Source organism: Octopus sinensis, linkage group LG7 (assembly GCF_006345805.1).
Source record: "Octopus sinensis linkage group LG7, ASM634580v1, whole genome shotgun sequence".
Classification (NCBI taxonomy): Eukaryota; Metazoa; Mollusca; class Cephalopoda; order Octopoda; family Octopodidae; genus Octopus; species Octopus sinensis.
This window is the reverse complement of record NC_043003.1, coordinates 92,819,215-92,840,063: the sequence shown is the minus strand read 5'-3', so window position 1 is coordinate 92,840,063 and position 20,849 is coordinate 92,819,215. Positions and strand designations below refer to the sequence as shown.

Below are 20,849 nucleotides of genomic sequence, written 5' to 3'. Positions count from 1 at the left end.
GCGACAAAGTGCAATTCGTTGATCAATCTTTCCCATTATACTAGATACCTGCTTAACAGAGGACCATACTGCACACTCTAGCTTGCAGTACTTAATCTTATGAGATGCAATGTGATACTCTCGACATATTGTCCATTCTCCTCTGTCCTCTCTATTTCTGATTGTTTCATATATGCTTGTCAGTCATTTCTTTTCGGTCTTCGATATGTGTTATGAACGTTGTGTAGATGTCCAGTATAACTCCAAGTAATGGTGGCTCGCAGTTAAAATTAGTGGGGGTGCTGCTTCGGAAATTTTTTAGCTGTTGTTTTAATATTGTGTAAAAGGAAACAAACATAAAAAGAAAATTTATACATAAACTTGATCGGTTCGCGTTTTAGCCACTGCCGGGTAGTGTGTTTAATTTGTTCACTGAACACCGCCGTGAATTACTCCTTGTTTTTCAAAAATCCCACCCCCTAAATCACAAAATAAACGGGAATGTGTCCTATTTTTCACATCCTGGCAGCAACACTGAAGCTGGAAGCAGGATAATAATCTAATTCTATACCTTATCACATTCAAGAATATAAACACGTTTTTAAGCACAACACACGCGGAGTCAAAAAGAAACACTTCCTTTCACCCGGCACTGTCGTTCACGCAGTGCTCTCTCTCCCTAGTGTGAAGATTCCTATCTCGGACATGTGAGCATGCGCACAACAGCCAAGCAAAAGTGAAGCGCACGGTTTTATACAAGGATTTTTGTATCTTTTTTCATAAACTAGGGGATGGCTACTGACATTAAGCTTAAGGATTATATAATGTACAAGTATAAAGAAAGAGTTAAAGAAAAAAGGACTCGTTATATTGGATGTTATCGATGATATCGAGAGGAAATAGCGGGTGCTGCAGTTCCGCAGTTCCTATACACGAGCCGCCACTGACTCCAAGTATTTCTGTTTCTCTCTCACTCACTTTCTCTCTCCCTCTCTCTCCCTCTCACTCTGTGCTATATTTATGTTCATGAATGTGAAGGCTGGTTGTATGTTATGCTCTCCTTTGTTGCTGATCAAAAAATGTAATATCCATGGCTCAATGAAATCATGTATTTCTACAAAAATTATATTGTATGTGGTGTGTGTACAGACAGTAAAGCAGACAGACAGGCAGGCAGACAAGCAGAAAAACAGACAGACTGACTGACAGATAAATAGGTGGGAAATCTGTATGAATTCTGAACAAGACATAACTACAAGCAAAAACTTTGACTGAAATTTGCCTAAATCGATGTTTTCTTTCTATTTATATTGTATATTTCACGCTTAGAAATGCACCAGACTCGGTCATCTCGCAGAGGTTAGAAGACGCAATAAGCATCAGCCAAAAGTACCCAAAATACTTTGCTGGTTTTGATTTAGTGGGTCAAGAAGATACGGGAAAAACTCTGAAGACTTTAATGAATATACTGAAAAACAAAAATATATCATTCTTCTTTCATGCCGGAGAAACCAGTAAGTAATAAATTTGTCGTTTCCTCCCTAATTTAGTTGAGAAGCGTATCTGAAGGTTCTGTAAATTTATTATAATTCACAAGACTGAAAAGCAAAAACAAAATTTTAAAAATCATTTATTTTTTAAGGGTTTTATAAGATGTGAAATTTTTTTGACGTTAATATATGCAGACATGAAGACTGCAAGCTGGCAGAATCGTTAACACGCCCAGAGAAATACCTAGCGGCATTTCGTCCGTCTATGCTTTCTGAGTTCAAATTCCGCTGAGGTCGACTTTGCCTTTCATTTTTTTGGGGTCGATAATACAAGTACCAGTTGAGCTCTGTGGTTGATGGAATTGACTTATCCTCTCCCCTTAAATGTATGTAAGTTTGCATGTATGTATGTATGTATGTATGTATGTATGTATTATGTATATGTGTCTTTGTGCTTGTATTTCTCCTCTCCATACTGCTTGATAACCGCTGCTGGTTTGTTAACGTCCCTGTAACCTAACAGTTCTATTAAAAGAGACCAAATGGGTCAGTACTAAACTTGAAATAAGTACTGGAGTTGATTTGTTCGACTGAATCCTTCAAGGCGGTACTTCAGCATGGCTGCTGTCCAAAAACTGCATGAGCAAAGAACAGGACATCACCAACGAGCGAAAAATAATAATAAGAGACAAGTACGAGACAAAATACCAAAATAGGTCTAACCGTTCCTCTGTTGTCGACTGTTAATTACTCCTTATTTCGAGCTTTTAACGACAATGTAGGAAAACTTCATAAAACAACAGCATCCAGAAATTTTTTTAATATAAAATTCATGGAGTGTTAGAGCTTTGAACGAACAAACAACGACAGAGTGAAAGTACAGAGTAAACTATCGACGAAGACAAATATTAAGGACCGTTAGGCCACGACGCATTGTAATGGGTAAAGCTTGGGAGAAATTTGAAAGAATATAGAATAGATACAAGTGAAGAAAACAGTAGAATAGAAAAAAGAGAGAAAAAATGTCTGGAAGCGAGAAAAATGACGTCTAGCTAAGTACGCATCGCGTCCTGAAAGGACATAGGTGAGAAAAAAATGGCCTGTAGTCACGTGGGAACAAACAGGCAGAGGAGAAGGGAGACGAGAGAGAGGATGAAGGAAAGAGACAAAGGGAGTGAGAAGGGATAAGGAACGAAAGATAGTAAGGGGCGGAAGAAAGATAGACAGGGGACAGCAAAGAAGGAGAGGGAGAAACGGAAAATAAAGAGGGTTGTAGAGGGGTAGAAAGAAAGAAAGAAAGAAAGAAAGAAAGAAAGAAGGGAAACAGAGAGTAGAGTCGCAGAAATTATAAATAGCGTTTTCTATAGGGTTGATATCAGCACTTTGAGGTGGCCAGTCCATGAGATCAACCCCTTCATCACTAAAAAATCTTTGACTCTCTTCGCAGTGTAACAGGGAGCGTTTCCTGCTTGAAGATAGGCGGTTAAAAAGACGAGGTCCGGAGATGTGGAAATGTATGGTGTCAAGAATCTGCTTATAGATTTCAGCATTGACAGTCCCTTGTAGGCGAACAAGTGAACCAGCAGCAGAGATCATTCCCCATACCATTACACTGCCTCCTCCATATTTCACTGTCTTCTTCACACATGCACGAGATAACCTTTCGGCACTTCTTCGTCAGACGTACATCCCGTCATCGGAACCAATCACATTAAACTTCGATTCATCAGTAAGATGAACCTGTGGCCACTGTTTTTCTGTCCAAACGACATGTTCATGAGCGAAACGAAGACGGCTTCTTTGATTCTTCTTGGAGATCAGGGGTTTCTTTGCTGGTTTTGGGTTTAGCATCTGTCGATCCTGATGACTTAAAACGAGCTACAGTTCGTTGCACAACACTTCTAGACCTTCCTAGAGTAGTTGCTATCACAGAATTTGACTTGCCCTCTTGGTGAAGACACACAATCCTTTGTTTTTCATCACAGGACACCAGTCGTCTCTCACAAGCCTCCATGTTGACAGTTGAATGTTCCAGTAATGTAAGATCATAAGAAATAACTGTTAGCCCATTAACAGTCTTCTAAACAACAAATACCTCGGTTAATAGTTCGGTTTTTTTTCCGAGTGACCCTTAACTTTTGGCCACTGCAGTTTGGAAGATTGTCTGCTTATTTCCTCATAACTTACGCATCTATAAAGCGCTTGGCTTTACATACGTCTCGTCAGACCCTAATGCCCGGTGGCCTACCGACTCTCTTCGAAGTGGAGGGAGAAATGGTCTTGTGGCTCTATAACTGCTGTCACTCACAGAAAAACTATTGTTTTACCATGAGAAAAGTGCTGTTGAACTGTTAAGTGAAATTTATACATCCACATACCTTTGTATAATAATATGTATAATATATGACATACGTATATGTATAAATGTTATAAGTTTTATAAGTAAAATATAGAATATAATGTTTAGAATATAATGTATAATGAAAAAACGTTAGAAGTACTCTTTTACTCTTTTACTCTTTTACTTGTTTCAGTCATTTGACTGCGGCCATGCTGGAGCACCGCCTTTAGTCGATCAAATCGACCCCGGGACTTATTCTTTGTAAGCCCAGTACTTATTCTATCGGTCTCTTTTGCCGAACCGCTAAGTGACGGGGACGTAAACACACCAGCATCGGTTGTCAAGCAATGCTAGGGGGACAAACACAGACATACAAACCCACACACACACACACACATACATATATACGACAGGCTTCTTTCAGTTTCAAGGCATTGGCCGGCCCGGAGCTATAGCAGAAGACACTTGCCCAAGATGCCACGCAGTGGGACTGAACCCGGATCCATGTGGTTGGTTAGCAAGCTACTTACCACACGGCCACTCCTGCGCCTAGTAGTGATAATAATTATTATGATAGGTAAATAAAAATGATATTAATACAAAAAAAAGAGAAAAATGGTGGAAATACTATAAATCTATTTATATGCATAACCAAAAAGATTTTTAAAATTATATCTATGAGGGTGTGTGCATTTTATGGAAGTGATTTTTGTGCACTTGAAATACTGTAAGTATAATCGTATATGATCTGTAAGATTTTGGTTAATAGAGGTAGATTTGTAACAAAATAGTTTTAAAAATTTAAGAAATAAAAATTGGGATAGTTAAGAGAGGTAGTTTTTGTTAATATATATATATATATATTATATATATATATATATATATATATATATAAACAAGGTGTACGTACGCTGCTATATATATATATAAATATAAAATGGGACAAGATCGCAAAACATTCAAATAGACGATACAAAAAACACGGACTGATCATTCGAAGCCTCTAATCTTCAGTCAAGAACCGGATCATCCTCGCAATTTCGGCTGATTAATCTTGAGATTGCTCCAATCTGGCCAGCCCCAAGGAAAAACTAAGCTACGAGCATTAGATTTCTTGGAAAAAGGATCGAATGTATACGAAACAAGGACAGAAAAACGGACGATGTTACACGAATATGAATACAAAAAAAATACGAATATAAATACAAAAAACAATAATAATAATAATAATAATAATAATAATAATAATAATAATAATAATAATAATAATAATAATAATAATAATAATAACAGGACATAACAACAGGCGTCTTTCGACCAGAGACGAATTGAACTCAGCTACCGTATTTGAAAAATAAGGCCTTCCGGCAGACGAAGAAAGCGGTGTTATCGTGACGGCGGTCCGAAGTGAAAGGGCTACAGTTGGCCAGCGGTCACATGAGAAGAGAAGAGAGAGAAAAAGACTCTTTTTCTTTCTTTCTAGATTCTGTAATATTAACAACTATTCTTTTTTTAGTCCTTCCCCTAAGACTTATTTCACACAAATACATATAATGCTTTTTAACTAATAATAAATCTTTTTCCCCATTATATTAACCTAATAATTACTCCCTCACAACCCTAATTTTTTTGGTCATTTGAATTTCAAGTACTTTATATATAATTATACTAACTACTTGTATTTCCTATTCTAAGAATTTTTTTAAACCGTTTCTTTTTAATATACATCATAATTTATTTTCATTATTTCCATTGTATGCTACTTATAACTGTCAAATCATATATAAATTTAAATATAACTATGCTGTCCCACTGGACGCTTATTTATTTAAATATATATACACACACACACATATATAATGTTATATTGTATAATATTTTACTTCTTATGATAAATGTTTTATAGGGAATGTATATCACTTAATTACTTACCTTCATAAAGAGAGAATGTTTCTTAAACAATTTTTCACTTATATTTCCAAATATCCGTTAGCTACATCAGTTATAGTTCTTACACAACTAGACTCAACACTACCTAAGCATATTTTTATATTTCATCTTTCATAATAATATTATGTATATCCGAATATATTATATGACACTCACTCCATCTAGTCTTCTGTTGCAATATAATATTCTTCTGATGTATTCTTTTTGATGTATTCTTTTGTCGCACTGAGGAGAACGGTAATATGTAATTAATTTAATTATAATTATAATTAAAATAACTTTTAATTTTTTCCATGTTTCTTCCATGTTAATATTACCGTTCGAAACGATCGTATGCACGGATTAAAATTTTATAAACATTTTAACACCTTCTCTTCTCCATCTTTAATTGTTTGTTGAGTTTTTATAGTATACGTGTTCTGTAAATGCTCATAACACGACTTATAATTATATATATATGCATATATGCGTGTGCGTGTATGTATACACGCACATATATATATACATACACACACACAAAGATATATATATATATATATATATATATATATATATATATATATATATCAAACTGTCCAACCTATACCAGGATGAAAGACGGACGTTAATGACAACAACGACAATGTTTGAATTCCTTATACCAATTCTCAAATACAATCAGCTTGTAAATATTTTGCGTTAGTTTCAACACAGTACAAACATTCAATAATATTTGAATGAAATATTTGAAATGGGGGCAGCTATCTTCTCTCCAGCTTAAATCTGTTGGAAATTAGTCTTTGAAAAGGATATTTATACAGCAAACAAGGAAATAAATAGTTGGTAATCACACTTTATAAAGGATCAATTTCGTGTAGAATATGTTTAGAAGAAAACTATCACACTGCAAAATTAAGGAAAATTATAGAGGAGGTCAACACAACACTCACATACACGTAAACAAACACACACGCACACGCATACACAAACGCACGCGCGTACATCCACACACACACTCACACATACACACACACACTCACACATAAACGCGCACGCACACGCACACACACACACACACACACACACACACACACACACACACACATAAAGCTATCTTAGAATTCTCTCGGCCATTTGTATTTATATATTTAGAGAAAAGATACAAGCTAACAAAATCACAGACGTTCTCGAGCAGAATCAATATATAGGCGAATCGATTACTCAGACAAACATCTAATTTAAGAATATATACTATTCACAAAGTGGAATGTTAGTTTACCGTAAGGAAAGAATGCTTCATTGCAAACAAACGTATTTCATTCGTGAACTATTTGTACTTACAACACACCATTAATTTGTTTGTCTTCGACTGTTTCATTTCCAGAATGGAATTGATACTTAAAATATAAATAATGTATAAAATAATGATATCAAAGTTTGACACAAGGTCGACAAGTTCGGAGGAGGAATAAGTCGATTACATCGACCCCAGTGTCCAACTGGTACTTATTTTACCAACCGCAAAGGAATGAAAGGCAAAGTCGGCTTCAGCGAAATTTGAACGTAAAGACGAATGAAATACTGCTAAGCATTTTTTTCAGCATGCTAACGATTCTGCCATCCCAGCACCTTTCCGTTGGTATTAATATTGGTTAAAAATTTTGTCATAAGGCCAGCAATTTCAGGAGTGGGGGCAAGTCGATTACATCGACCCCAGGGCTCAACTGGCACTTATTTTATCGACTCCAAAGGAATGAAAGGCAAAGTCGACCACGGCGGAATTTTAATTCAGAACGTAGAGACGGTCGAAATGCCACTAAGCATTTTGCCCGGCGTGCTAACGTTTCTGCCAGTTCGCCGCCTTAAAACTCACGATTTAGAGAGTAGCATGGATAGTTTGTGTGTTAGTAGAGCTAATAGGCAGCCTCAAGGCCGAACCGGAGTCCACGAAATATTTTAATTTATATATTATTATATATAAAATAAAATATTTCGTGGACTCCCGTTCGGCCTTGAGGCTGCCTATTAGCTCTACTAACACACAAACTATCCATGCTACTCTCTAAATTGTGAGTTTTCCTCTTATCTACTGGATATCTCCGTTGTACATATTTTACATTCCAACTTTGCTTTGAAAGGAGGTATCTGCGCGTATGTACAATCCATTTTTCTCGTTATTCATTATGTTGTTCATAATATTGTTCATTAACAACAATGTCTCCGTTTTCCTAAAACCAAGTCTTATCTAAATTCATCTACTTCTTTTACCACTCTCCAAATTCCTCCCAAATTTACTAAAATCAATGTCATTACACATGATACCGGCAAAACCTCTGATCATGTCAACATAAGAACCTTCTGGTTACACTGGACATCTATGGGCTCTGGTCATCTCACGTCTATTGGATGAGAAGCTTCTAGCCAGATCGCACTAATATAGCACGCACAACTGAGTCTGTCTGTCTGTCTCTCTCTCTCTCTCTCTCTCTCTCTCTCTCTCTCTCTCTCTCTCTCTCTCTCTCTCTCTCTCTCTCTCTCTCTCTTTCACTCTCTGAATACCTGCTATATCAACTCTGTTGTTTCTCAAGATTCACCTTTTTCACCCAAATACTTTCTTCTTGTACATTACCGACCATTCTATTGTCACTTGTAAGAATGCCGTCTCGTATTCACATAATGCAATCCCATGCTCCTCCCTAACCTTCCACACATCGACGTCATGCACATGCAACCTAGAACCTTTGCATCAAATTTATTCAACCTTCTTGAACAGCAACCTCGGAAACATTCTCCCAGATGTTTTCTTTAATGGGACTCCTTCAACAGTACAAATATGCAATCATTTCATTTCTGTCCAGCAAATTGTCTGTCTCACTCTTCGCAATCTTGGACGTCACGCACTTACAATCCTCAGATTTGCTACGAAGGTTAGACCTCACAATCGCCGATAAAAATCTCCTGGAGATTCACACATAGGAAATAATTATGCCCCAAAGACTATTCTTCTTCAGAACTACCACACCTACATCTGATATGGTACTAATCCGACGTCCAAAAGAAACTCATCATTTGATTGGCAAATATTCACTCACCAAATATTCGCTCTCCAGCCTCAATCTAGCTCACAACGTTCTCTTTTATCATTTTGAAAATCCTTTTGATTGCATCTACAACAAACTTTGTGCTTCCCAAGAAAGTGAAGTTTTGGTGTTCATCCTTTGATTGGACCAATTTGAGGACGCTACCCCTCAACTAGACATTGAGTATTTAAGCAGAAACCACAACTGTTTACTCTTTCAACAATCATTACTGGAGTAAGCTGTTCTTGCGCTTTCTTCAAACATTATTGAATCATAACAGAAATGGTTCTGTTCGTTTCAACGCATAAAGTATTTTTATTGCAGCAAGATGTCAAGTTGCTCTCTATCATTTCTGTCGGGTTACGTATATTCTCTTAAATTTTACCACAGCGGTATTTTTTTTCATACTACTTCACATGAAATTCAAAAAGAACTTTAATGAAAGAACATGTCATTGTGTTTTTAATTAACAATGTTTTTATTGAATTCGTTTTTTACTTTTTACCAGTGTGAATTACTCTCATTTAAATCCTGTAATTACTAACATATAGAGGTAAACATGTCCTGCTCACCAAAAACACAAAAATCCTAGCTATTAACATATCACCTCCACCTGAGAATGGTGATACATCTTATAACTTTCACTGTGTCTTGCCCCACTCCGGGTTCCAAACTGACCAATGTACTAAATCTTTTCGTCATGACACTACAATTCTCTGTCCATGTTGTTTTTCTGTAGATGTCAATTACCAGACGTTGAAATCAAACGTTGGCTTTTTCAATTTCATCAGTTTGAAAAGTAAGCCAGGCAGAAAACTTCAGTTGTGGTTTTTGTTTTTTGTTTGATAGTTGTTCAATTATTTTTATATGATTTCAGATGAACAAGGATCACCTATTGATGAAAATCTTGTGGATGCTATTCTTCTTGGAACAAAGAGAATAGGTCATGGCTATGCCTTAGTAAAACATCCAGCACTCTTAAAATTAGTACAGAAACGAAATCTTCCGATTGAAGTTTGCCCTATATCCAACCAGGTACGTAACCTGTGCTTCATTTTTTGAAGGGTGGGGGGTCAGTGATACATGAATTTCATTCTCTCATTGTAAAGATAAAATGATTTTGTGGAATGTATTTTCCTAATACAAACGTCAGTATCTATAGTCTTTTCAAGGCGCCGCACAGATATTGATTATGTATACGATAGCCATGGTCATACCCTCTTTGACAAGCAAGAATGTAGATAGAGAAAGAGGGGAAGGAGGGAGAGAGAGGGGGAAGGAGGGAGAGAGGTTGAAGGAGCGAGAGAAAGATTTGTCCTATAAGTTTTAAGAAATCAGAAACAGAAAAAGAAACACGTATCATTGGTAACAGAGTGGGTATATTATTATTCATTTCTGCTCTAGGCACAAGGCCCGAATTTTTTGAGGGGGGGGGGGCAGTCGATTAGATCGACCCAGTACACATCTGGTACTTTATTTATCGACCCCGAAAGGATAAGAGGTAGAGTCGACCTCGGCGGAATTTGAACTCAGAACGTAGCGGCAGACGAAATACCTATTTCTTTACTACCCACAAGGGGCTAAACACAGAGAGGACAAACAAGGACAGACAAACGGATTAAGTCGATTATATCGACCCCAGTGCGTAACTGGTACTTATTTCTATCGATCCCGAAAGGATGAAAGGCAAAGTCGACCTCGGCGGAATTTGAACTCGGAACATAGCGGCAGAAAGTTAAGAAAGATCCTTCAATTAAACAAATTGTCAAGATTGTAGATAATTCTTCTTTGGCAAAAGGCATCCAACCCTTGTGTTACGATTGAGTTAATTAAACCGAAAATCTTAAACTTTTATCTAAAGTACCAAGCGTTACTAAAATCTGTGAAAAATAGAAAAGGCCCAGTATATATATATATAAAAGTTTAAGATTTTCGGTTTAACTAATATATAATATATACATATATACATATATATATATATATATATATATATATATATTATATATATATATATATATATATATATATATATATATATATATACATATACCGGGCCTTTTCTATTTTTCACAGATTTTAGTAATGTTTGGTACTTTAGATAAAAGTTTGTGAGGGCGCGTGGCTTAGTGGTTAGGGCATTCGGCTCATGATCGTAAGGTTGTGAGTTCGATTCCCGGCGACGCGTTGTGTCCTTGAGCAAGACACTTTATTTCACGTTGCTCCAGTCCACTCAGCTGGCAAAAATGAGTTGTACTTGTATTTCAAAGGGTCAGCCTTGTCACTCTCTGTGTCACGCTGATTATCCCCGAGAACTACGTTAAGGGTACACGTGTCTGTGGAATGCTCAGCCATTTGCACGTTAATTTCACGAGCAAGCTGTTCCGTTGATCGTATCAGCTGGGACCCTCGTCGTCGTAACCGGCGGAGTCTTTAAAAGATAAAAGTTTAAGATTTTCAGTTTAACTAACTCAATCGTAACACAAGGGTTGGATGCCTTTTGCCAAAGAAGAATTATCTACAATCTTGACAATTTGTTTAATTGAAGGATCTTTCTTAACTACATACTTTTCTTTTTCTCGTTGAAATAAAACATTTTAGTATGTCCTTGTAAGTTGGCAAAACTCTCTCGCTAAGATTACGTGGAGTACCAAATGCTGGGCATTCATTATCATAACGTGCTATTGATTTATGAGTCATCACTAAATGTATACAACACTAAATTTAACACGATCACTAATTTTAATACACTGGCCTAAAGTCTAGGTACAGAGCAGAAAACTTCACACACGTACGACTTACGTCCACGCGCAACGACCATTGCAGCGGCACTGGAGACGCGTTCACATTCCCGTTCTCTTTATAGTCAATACGGAATCTCAAGATATTAATCAATTCTATTGGAACTTAATATGCAACCTCTTGAGAATACTATATTTACTGTTTAGCATTCTACTATATAGAAATATGTATTCGTTACGACTTATAATCCATGAAATCCAAAATTCAACCAAAAGTAGCGATTTTTTAAATTTTCAGTTGCGTTGCAGAACATGAAAATATATTTAACCGCAAAAGTTTTTTCTACACCGTACTTTTAACTCCTATTCGCAACAAAATATCGATTTTTGGTTACCAATTTCGAAAGTTGTATTTTTCTTTCCACCCTAATATATATATATATATATTAATCGAAGTGTACAGTATTATATATCCATTACAGACGGTCTTATCGATTGGTTTCACACTAAGGGTTCAACGGAGTGTAAGGTAGCAGTCCAATTATGCAATCCTGCGTTTTTCAGAGTGCCTTCTCTGAAAAGCGCAAGGTTACATAATTGGACTGTTACCTAACACTCCGTTGAACCCTTAGTGCGAAACCGATCGATAAGACCGTCTGTAATGGATATATAATGCTATACACTTCAATTAATATACCCGCTCAACTGACAAATATACGAGTGCATTTTTCCTGACTTACGGATTCTTAGACGGCTATGTATGTGTGTGTGTGTGTGTGTGTGTGTGTGTGTGTGTGTGCGTGTGTATGTATTTATGTATGTATGTATGTATGTATGCATGTATGTATGCATGTATGTATGCATGTATGTATGTATGCATGTATGTATGTATGTATGTATGTATGTATGTATGTATGTATGTATGCATGCATGTATGTATGTATGTATGTATGTATATGTGTACAAATTTGTGTTTATTTTATTTTGTTTTCTTGTTAGGTATTAGGTTTCGTGCATGATCTGAGGAACCACCCAGCGAATTATTTAATTGCAAATAATTACCCGGTGGTCATCAGTAGTGACGACCCAGCTGTCTGGCAAGCATCTGGATTGTCTCACGACTTTTATTTAACTTTTATGGGGATGGTTTCCATGAAAGCGGATCTTCGAGTCCTAAAGCAACTTGCAATCAACTCCATCAAGTAAGTTTTCCGTTTATTAGTTTGTTTGCTTCTTTCTTTCTTTCTTTCTTTGTACTATGTTTATCATTTAATGAATCATAGAAATCTTAAGAGAGTTGTTATTCTGATATGGAGAATGTAATACCCATAAAAAAAGAACAGCTCTCCCTGTTTAGAACGCTAATCTTTACAAAATAAGGTTACAAAGATGAACGAAATAGCGAAAAATAAGGTTTCCCGTCCCAACACACCTGCAGCCTATATCGAACTTACTACACTTCAAGCGAATGGCTTAAATCACACAACCACTTCGAAGTATATTTATTTCTTTATTGCCCACAGGGGGCTATACATAGAGGGGACAAACAAGGACAGACAAAGGAATTAAATCGATTACATCGTCCCCAGTGCGTAACTGGTACTTATTTAATCGATCCCGAAAGGATGACAGGCAGAGTTGACCTCGGCGGAATTTGAACTCAGAACGTAACGACAGACGAAATACCGCTAAGCATTTCGCCCGGCGTGTTAACGATTCTGTCAGCTCCCCACACTGCCACTTTGAAGTATATTACGACTGCTCAAATAATTTTCAGAATTAAAAATTTAAACTGAGATCTGCGTGCTGATTTCTAAACTCTATAGACGTAGAGCTAGAAGTACAAAACACAGAATAGAACACAAAAAGACCGAACAATGAACAGAAAAAGCGTCGTAATGAGGAAAATGTACATAGGCACGTCGTGTTGGTGAATTTCAGGAAGCATGGAATTTTTCATGGTGTGGTGAGGAAAACTTTCATGCATTGGGTTCCCAGATTGCGAATTGGGAAATGGCTTGTAGATACACAGGTTAGCTGTGAATACTCAATAAGCCTTACCAAAAGGCAACAAGATCATAGGTTGCCCTTTGGTAAGGCATAGCACTCGCAAGCCACCCTATCAATGGAATATACGATTGTAGTAGGGAATGGAATGCAAGAGACAAAATACTTTGTCTTTGGATTTCTTCCCACTTTGCAGAACAAATTACTTGGTCTGGGAAACCCGTCAGTTTGACTGGCACTGCAATCGTCTATAGGACCTGTGACCATAGAGAGAAATTAGCAATCGAAAGACAAGTTTGACCAGATGATGATGGAGGAATTTTCGAAGGATGCAATGTTCTCACAGCTAACAACCAACGTAACCAGTTTATTCAGCTGCTAGACGCTTTAGCGTGTCGATGCTCAAAGAAACAATACATTCAAGATGTGGTGACTGACAGAAGGTATTCGTCTGTTTGCAAGTCTCTGGATAGCTTCCAATAGATCAATATTCTGGACAAGATGGGAGTTCCAGACAATACTTGAGGAAATGAGAACAGAAAGAAATTTTTTGACAACCATCGGGAAGAGAAAGCTTCAGTATTTTGGGCATGTTTTCAGAGCCCAGAACTTCAGTACACACGTCTTGGAGTGAATAGGAAATAAGGAGGGGAGAAAGCGCTGATTGGATGACATCAAAAAATGAGCCTCTGTTTGAATGCATAATTATGGCCAGTGGTAGGAAGTGTTGGAGAGAGACGCAAAGACATAGCAGAAGAGGAAACTACTGATTTCTTTTTGATGAAAGGATTAAAAAAATTCTATAGTTTCAGCGGATGAAAAGTGTTGTGGTGTTCAGATCAACACTAACGATGATTTCAAAAATTCCAAAATGGCTGCTGATACCCTATCATGAAAGTATTTGCAAATCTCAACTGTTTGAACCACGTGATAACATTTACGCAGTTATATGTCAGAAGTGATAAGCTGTAACGGAGGGGGAGAGCAAAGCAATATGCAATTATATCCATCAAAACGAATACATTTATTTGGCTTAGTTCCAAAAATAGTACTTTTGTGTATTTGTTAGAACCTATTTAATTATTTGTGAGGAAGTAATATGCATAATTTCCTTTTTACCGTTGCTATTTTATGACACTGGTTCGTTTCCATTAAAAATATATTCGTGAAGTAAATGCAGTTGAAACATTAGTTATCTGTATGTGAGTGTTTGTGTACTCCTACATTGCACAGACACACACACACACACACACACATTCGCATGCACATATGTATGCATATTCTTATACATAGACATATATACATATATGAATGCATGCTTATCCGCACTGATACATATGTATTATATATATACATACACACAAACACAATGTAGGTGGAGAGATAAATAGATAGATAGTTACATACATACATACATACATACATACATACATATGTATGCGAGTGTGTAAATATAAATATATAGATAGATGTACACACATACACACACACATAGGGAGAGGGAGGGTGAGAGATGTAGGGAGAGAGAGAAAAACAGAAGGAAAGAAAATAAGGAAAGAGAGAAAAGGGAAAATATGAACGAAAAAATGAAAAATATGGGAGAGTAAGACATGGAGAGCAAGGAGAGAGAAGGAAATAGAGCAAAAAAGAGAAAGGGGTAGGCAAAGGAGAGGCGATACAGGTAGAAAAGTGTAAGGAGCATATATATAGCTAATTGTAGCAGTGTCTATGTAATACACACACACACAGATAGATAGATAGATAGATAGATAGATAGATAGATAGATAGATAGATAGATAGATAGATAGATAGATAGATAGATAGATAGATTGATTGATAGATAGACAGACAGATATAGATATACATATATATATATATATATATATTAGATATATATATATATATATATATATATATATATATATATATATATATATATATATATATATATATATATATATATATATGAAAAAACAAGTCGAAAATAGAAAATGCTAAAATAATTTTATAGTGAACATTTCAGTACCGGTTTCGGTCATTTTGAGACCTTTTCAACTGTAACGATTAAATAATTAAATTTAGAAAAATTAGAAGAAAAGTTTTTTTAAAGGAATATTTCTATAGTAGTGTTCAGATATAGGTGGCATTCTGCCTTTCTCTGACTCCCTTGTTTGCACTTGTGTGTTGGAGGTCGTTGTGAGTTCTTGGTAGGGTAGTGGAGGAAGAAAGCTGATGAGGAAAGGGGGTGGGAGAATCTGGGAGTGCCCTGATGGTCGTATTTTGAATGGTCAGTGGCGGCTGGCAGTCGCAGTTCAATTCAGGAGAATATTTCTATTGAAAGGCTTGTTTATAGAATTTGCGTAGGTGTTATACTAAAAAACATTAGTGACAAAGTTAAGGGGTAGAAGGTGGGGAGGTAGAAGAAGAAGAAGAAGAAGAAGAAGAAGAAGAAGAAGAAGAAGAAGAAGAAGAAGAAGAAGAAGAAGAAAAAGAAGAAAAAGAAGAAGATGACGATGTTGATGATGATGATGACGATGGAGAAGAAGAAGAAGAAGAAGAAGAAGAAGAAGAAGAAGAAGAAGAAGAAGAAGAAGAAGAAGAAGGAGAAGGAGAAGATGACGATGATGGTGATGGTGGTGATGATTATGACGACGATGATGATGATAATGATGATGATGAAGAAGAAGAGGAAGAAGAAGAAAAAAACAGAGAGGGGAGAATATGAATGGGTTAAAGTAGTGAGGTGTTGTATGATTTGAAGTTGGCATGTTATGGATTATAGCTGTGATTTTAGCTGTGATTAGTAATGGATTCTTTGGAATGTAATATTTGTGTGTGAATATTTCTTTTATTCTAAAGTTGAGGTATATTAATTGTTTGTCGTAGACCCGTTAAGAAGTGGCCTGTATTTTGCAATAAAGAGAGTTTCTTTACTTATTCGTTGTCTCGAATAAGTAAAGTAAGGCAGATATTCATCTTCAATTAACATAATTTTTTTAACTTTAAATTAAAAGTGTATTTTTCTTAGGCTCAAATGATAGAAAATGCATGAGAAATTCAGAATCATTAGTCGCATTGAACAAAAATCAGCAGAAAAACAGTTATGAGGTAAAATGTTACGAAATTTAATGTCAGTAAGTAAGGAAGTAAGAAGTAACGCTAAGGCAATAAGAATAAAGAATATATTTCTAAAATGAATGTTTTTATTCGAAGACGGTGAGCTAGCAGAAACGTTAGCGCACCGGGCGAAATGCTTAGAGTTATTTCGTCTGCTGCTACGTTCTGAGTTCAAATTCCGCCGAGGTCGACTGTACCTTTCATCCTTAAATTAAGTACCAGTTACGCACTGGAGTCGATGTAATCGACTTAATCCGATTGTTTGTCCTCTCTGTGTTTAGCCCCTTGTGGGCAGTAAAGAAATAGGTATTTCGTCTGTCATTATGCTTTGAGTTCAAAATCGCCGAGGTCGAATTTGATGAACAGATTATTCAATTATTTTATTTCTTTTTAACTAAACACTTGAACAATTCAGATACTGGTAGAATTTGTCACATAGAACAGGGTTTATTCGTAACGTTTTTTGCAAAATTTTGTATTTTAGAAGCGGTATTTCGTCTGTCTTTACGTTCTGAGTTCAAATTCTGTTGAGGTCGACTTTGCCTTCCATCCATTTCGGATCTATTCAATTAGACGTACAGATTATTTTATTTTTTTTTTAACTAAACACTTTCAAACTTCCGATACTGGTAGAATGTTTCATATAGAACAGGGTTTACCCTTAACGTTTTTGACAAAATTTTGCATTTTAGAAGTTATTTCGTCAGAAGTTACAGAGTGACAATGGACAAATTCGTGTTTGATAAGTGTCAATACACGAAACTTATGCGGTCACTTAGTAACTCGCAAGACACGGCACCTCAAATGAGTGGGGCTCTCGTATTAAAGCAGGTGGCTTTGAGTCCGACGTTGAGAGGTTAAAGGATAATAGAGGATCAAGAACAGGATAATAGAGGATCTTGCTGGAGAAGAGAAAGATGGCTACTCCAGCAGCAAAGAGAGAAATGAGGGCAGAGATAAGGTGATAGGGCGTCAGTGTGTACTCTTAAGGTACAAGAAGGTAAGTATGAGAGTGAATACGAATAGAGGGTAAAAGGGGGTGACAGATGGTCAGATTGCAAATGTTATACAGCCAACGAATATATAGGTGCAGTCGTAGCTTTGTAGTAAAACTTTTACTTCCTAATCCCATGGTTCCGGGTTCAGTCCCTCTGCATGGCACCCTGCGCAAGTGTCTTCTACTATAGTCTCGGGCCAATTAAACCCTTGTGAGTGGATTTGGAAGATTAACCAACATGTTCACTTTAAAGAAATCAATATATTATAATCAATATATCACTATCAATATATTATATTAAAGTCGATATAAGAGGTGCGGTTGTGTGGTTAAGAAGCCTGCTTTGCAATCACGTGAATTTGGGTTCAGTCCCACTGCGCGACGCTTTGGCAAAGTACCTTCTATTATAGACGGAAACTGCATGGAAGTCCATCGTATCGTGTGTGCATGTATATGTGGGGTGCGTGTGCATGCGTGCGTGTTATGTGTGTGTGTGTGTGCGTGTGCGTGTGTACGTATGTATGCATGTATGTATGTTTATGTATCTTTGTGTTTGTCCCGCATCACCGCTTGACAATCGATGTCAGTTTGTTTATGTCTCCGTAACCTAGCCGTTCGGCAAAAAAGAGTAGAATAAATACGAGTCTTTAAAAATAAATACTGGGGTTGATTTGTTCGAGGAAAACTGTTCAAAGAGGTACCCCAGCAGGGCCTCATTAATGCTATTATACTTGGGTCTTTTTAGATTTAGTTCCCTTCCAGCTGCTGGGGTTGATTTGTTCAAGGAAAACTGTTCAAAGAGGTACCCCAGCAGGGCCTCATTAATGCTATTATACTTGGGTCTTTTTAGATTTAGTTCCCTTCCAGCTGCTGGGGTTGATTTGTTCAAGGAAAACTGTTCAAAGAGGTACCCCAGCAGGGCCTCATTAATGCTATTATACTTGGGTCTTTTTAGATTTAGTTCCCTTCCAGCTGCTGAACGAGAAATAGCTCTGGAGGACTGGAAACAGCGATGGAACAATTTCATCACTCTGGCTATTTATTACCTGGACGAGAGTAAAAGACGAGGACCGGTCACGGAAGAAAGTTTTCTCGACCATGTGAATCAGGTATTCTATATGAATGTTTTAAATATCTCTCTCTCTCTCTCTCTCTCCTTCTCTCTCTCTCTCCTTCTCTCTCTCACTCTTTCTCTTTCTTTCCCTTTCTCTCTCTTTTCTTCTATCTCTCTTTCCTCCCTCTTTCTTTCCTGTCTCTTTCTTTCCCTCGCTCTTCTTCTCTGACCCCGTCCCTCTTACCCTTTCACTTTCTTCTCTCTCTCATTCTCTCTCTCTCACTCTTCTCTTTCTTTCCCTTTCTCTCTCTTTCTTTCCCTCGCTCTTCTTCTCTGACCCCGTCCCTCTTACCCTTTCACTTTCTTCTCTCTCTCTCTTCTCTCTCTCTCACTCTTTCTCTTTCTTTCCCTTTCTCTCTCTTTTCTTCTATCTCTCTTTCCCTCCCTCCCTCTCTCTATCACTCTTTCTCACATTCTCTTTTCCTCCCTCTTTCTTTCCCTCGCTCTTCTTCTCTGACCCCGTCCCTCTTACCCTTTCACTTTCCTTCTCTCTCTTCCCTTTCCTCTATCTCTTCCCTCTCTACCCCTCGCTACCATCTTTCTCTTCCCTCTCCTCATCTTTTCCCTCTCTCCTCTTTCCTCTCCATTCTCTCTACCCTCTCTTCTTTTCCTGTCCCTCCTTCTTTCCCCTCTCTTATTCCTTCTTTTTTCTCACTTTTATCTCACTTTTTTATTGCGTTTGTATAATTCTAATATATATCCAATACGTTAACTATCAAGGACAACAAATTTCCAGAATTGGTAGTGTCGGTGAAAATGTCTTTTCGATCTAATGTCAAACCCCATTCGTTCTCTCTTCCGAATTTAATAAATTATACTACAAGTGCTGAACTCCAGTAAATGCAAGTCTTTGTGTTTATGTAAGAAAGTAATATGCTATCAGCAATCCAATGGTTAATTTACATACCGTGAATCCTCGAGTATAATCCGCATTTTTTTCCCAAAATTTAAACGTCAAAATTCCTAGTGTGTACTATATACGAGGTTAAAAATGAAAAATATTTTCTAAGCAATGTCCGAGACTCTATTTGCAGTCTGGCAATGTTTATTCAGATGCATTTTGTGATGTCGGGTGCGAAAATACCTTAAGCTAAGCCTAAAAGCAATGAAGTCATAAAAGAATCATCCATAACTTGCAGTAAGCAACATTTATTAAAATAAAAGTATTCAGAACACAGAATAACATGTAACAAAAACAATTTGCAAACATATTTACATTCCCATATAACAGTTAAGAACATCACCATTATTGTATTACGCATGCGCGGAAGTGTTTGTTCGACTAGGTGCTGCTGGCTTAATTACGCACGACTCAAGTTAGAGAAGGGGTGCGTATTATACACAAGGTTTAGGTTTTTCAGAAGTACAGCCCCCTAAAAATCCCCTGTGTATTATACTCTAGGGCGGACTATACTCGAGGATTTACGGTATATTTTTTCTAATTGTCCAGGACACGTTCAGAAGCGTATTCAGAGAATCATTCAATAAGTAATATATGTATCTGTCAATGAGCTAAACAATCGGCCAATCAACAAACCAGTATATGAACCAATCAAAGAATTAGCAGATCAACAAGCCAATGAGTTAAAAAGCCAACTAATTAACCAATCAACAAACTAACCGACCCACCATTCAACTTGCTTATGTCCCAACCTATTATATAATCAAATAACCAATCAGAATATTACTAGCCAACGAACTAACTAGGGAATGTACCAAATTATCAACCAAGCAACCAATTGATTTATATGCCAGTTAATGAACCTGTTAGATACGAACTCAAAATAGGTATCATCTAATGAACTAGCTAGCCAATTAGAGAACCAGTCAACCAATGTACAAGGCAACGAACCCTCAAATGTTAATATTCAATGGGCCAACCGGTCAACCAAACAAAGTATGTGGCACTCAAACAAACTGACCGACCAACCAATCAATGGATCAATCTACCAATCAACCAATGTACACGCCAGCCAACCAGCGAATGTAACATCCAATGAACCAACCAAAATATCTACTAGTCAATGAACGAACCAATCAACCAACTAACCAATGC

General features: G+C 36.9%; 1 protein-coding gene across 1 annotated transcript in view; it reads left to right on the top strand.

Annotated features, from left to right (window-relative positions):
* The window catches only part of LOC115214471 (adenosine deaminase 2-A-like), a 49,284-nt gene extending 28,753 nt beyond the window's left edge, over nucleotides 1-20,531 (top strand). Inside the window, exons 7-11 of the mRNA XM_036504412.1 lie at nucleotides 1,309-1,493; nucleotides 9,697-9,854; nucleotides 12,557-12,759; nucleotides 18,635-18,788; nucleotides 20,244-20,531. Of these exons, the coding sequence (XP_036360305.1) occupies nucleotides 1,309-1,493; nucleotides 9,697-9,854; nucleotides 12,557-12,759; nucleotides 18,635-18,788; nucleotides 20,244-20,285 (742 nt within the window). The 3' untranslated portion in view covers nucleotides 20,286-20,531. The remainder of the gene's footprint in view (nucleotides 1-1,308; nucleotides 1,494-9,696; nucleotides 9,855-12,556; nucleotides 12,760-18,634; nucleotides 18,789-20,243) is intronic.
* Nucleotides 20,532-20,849: the final 318 nt, after the last annotated feature.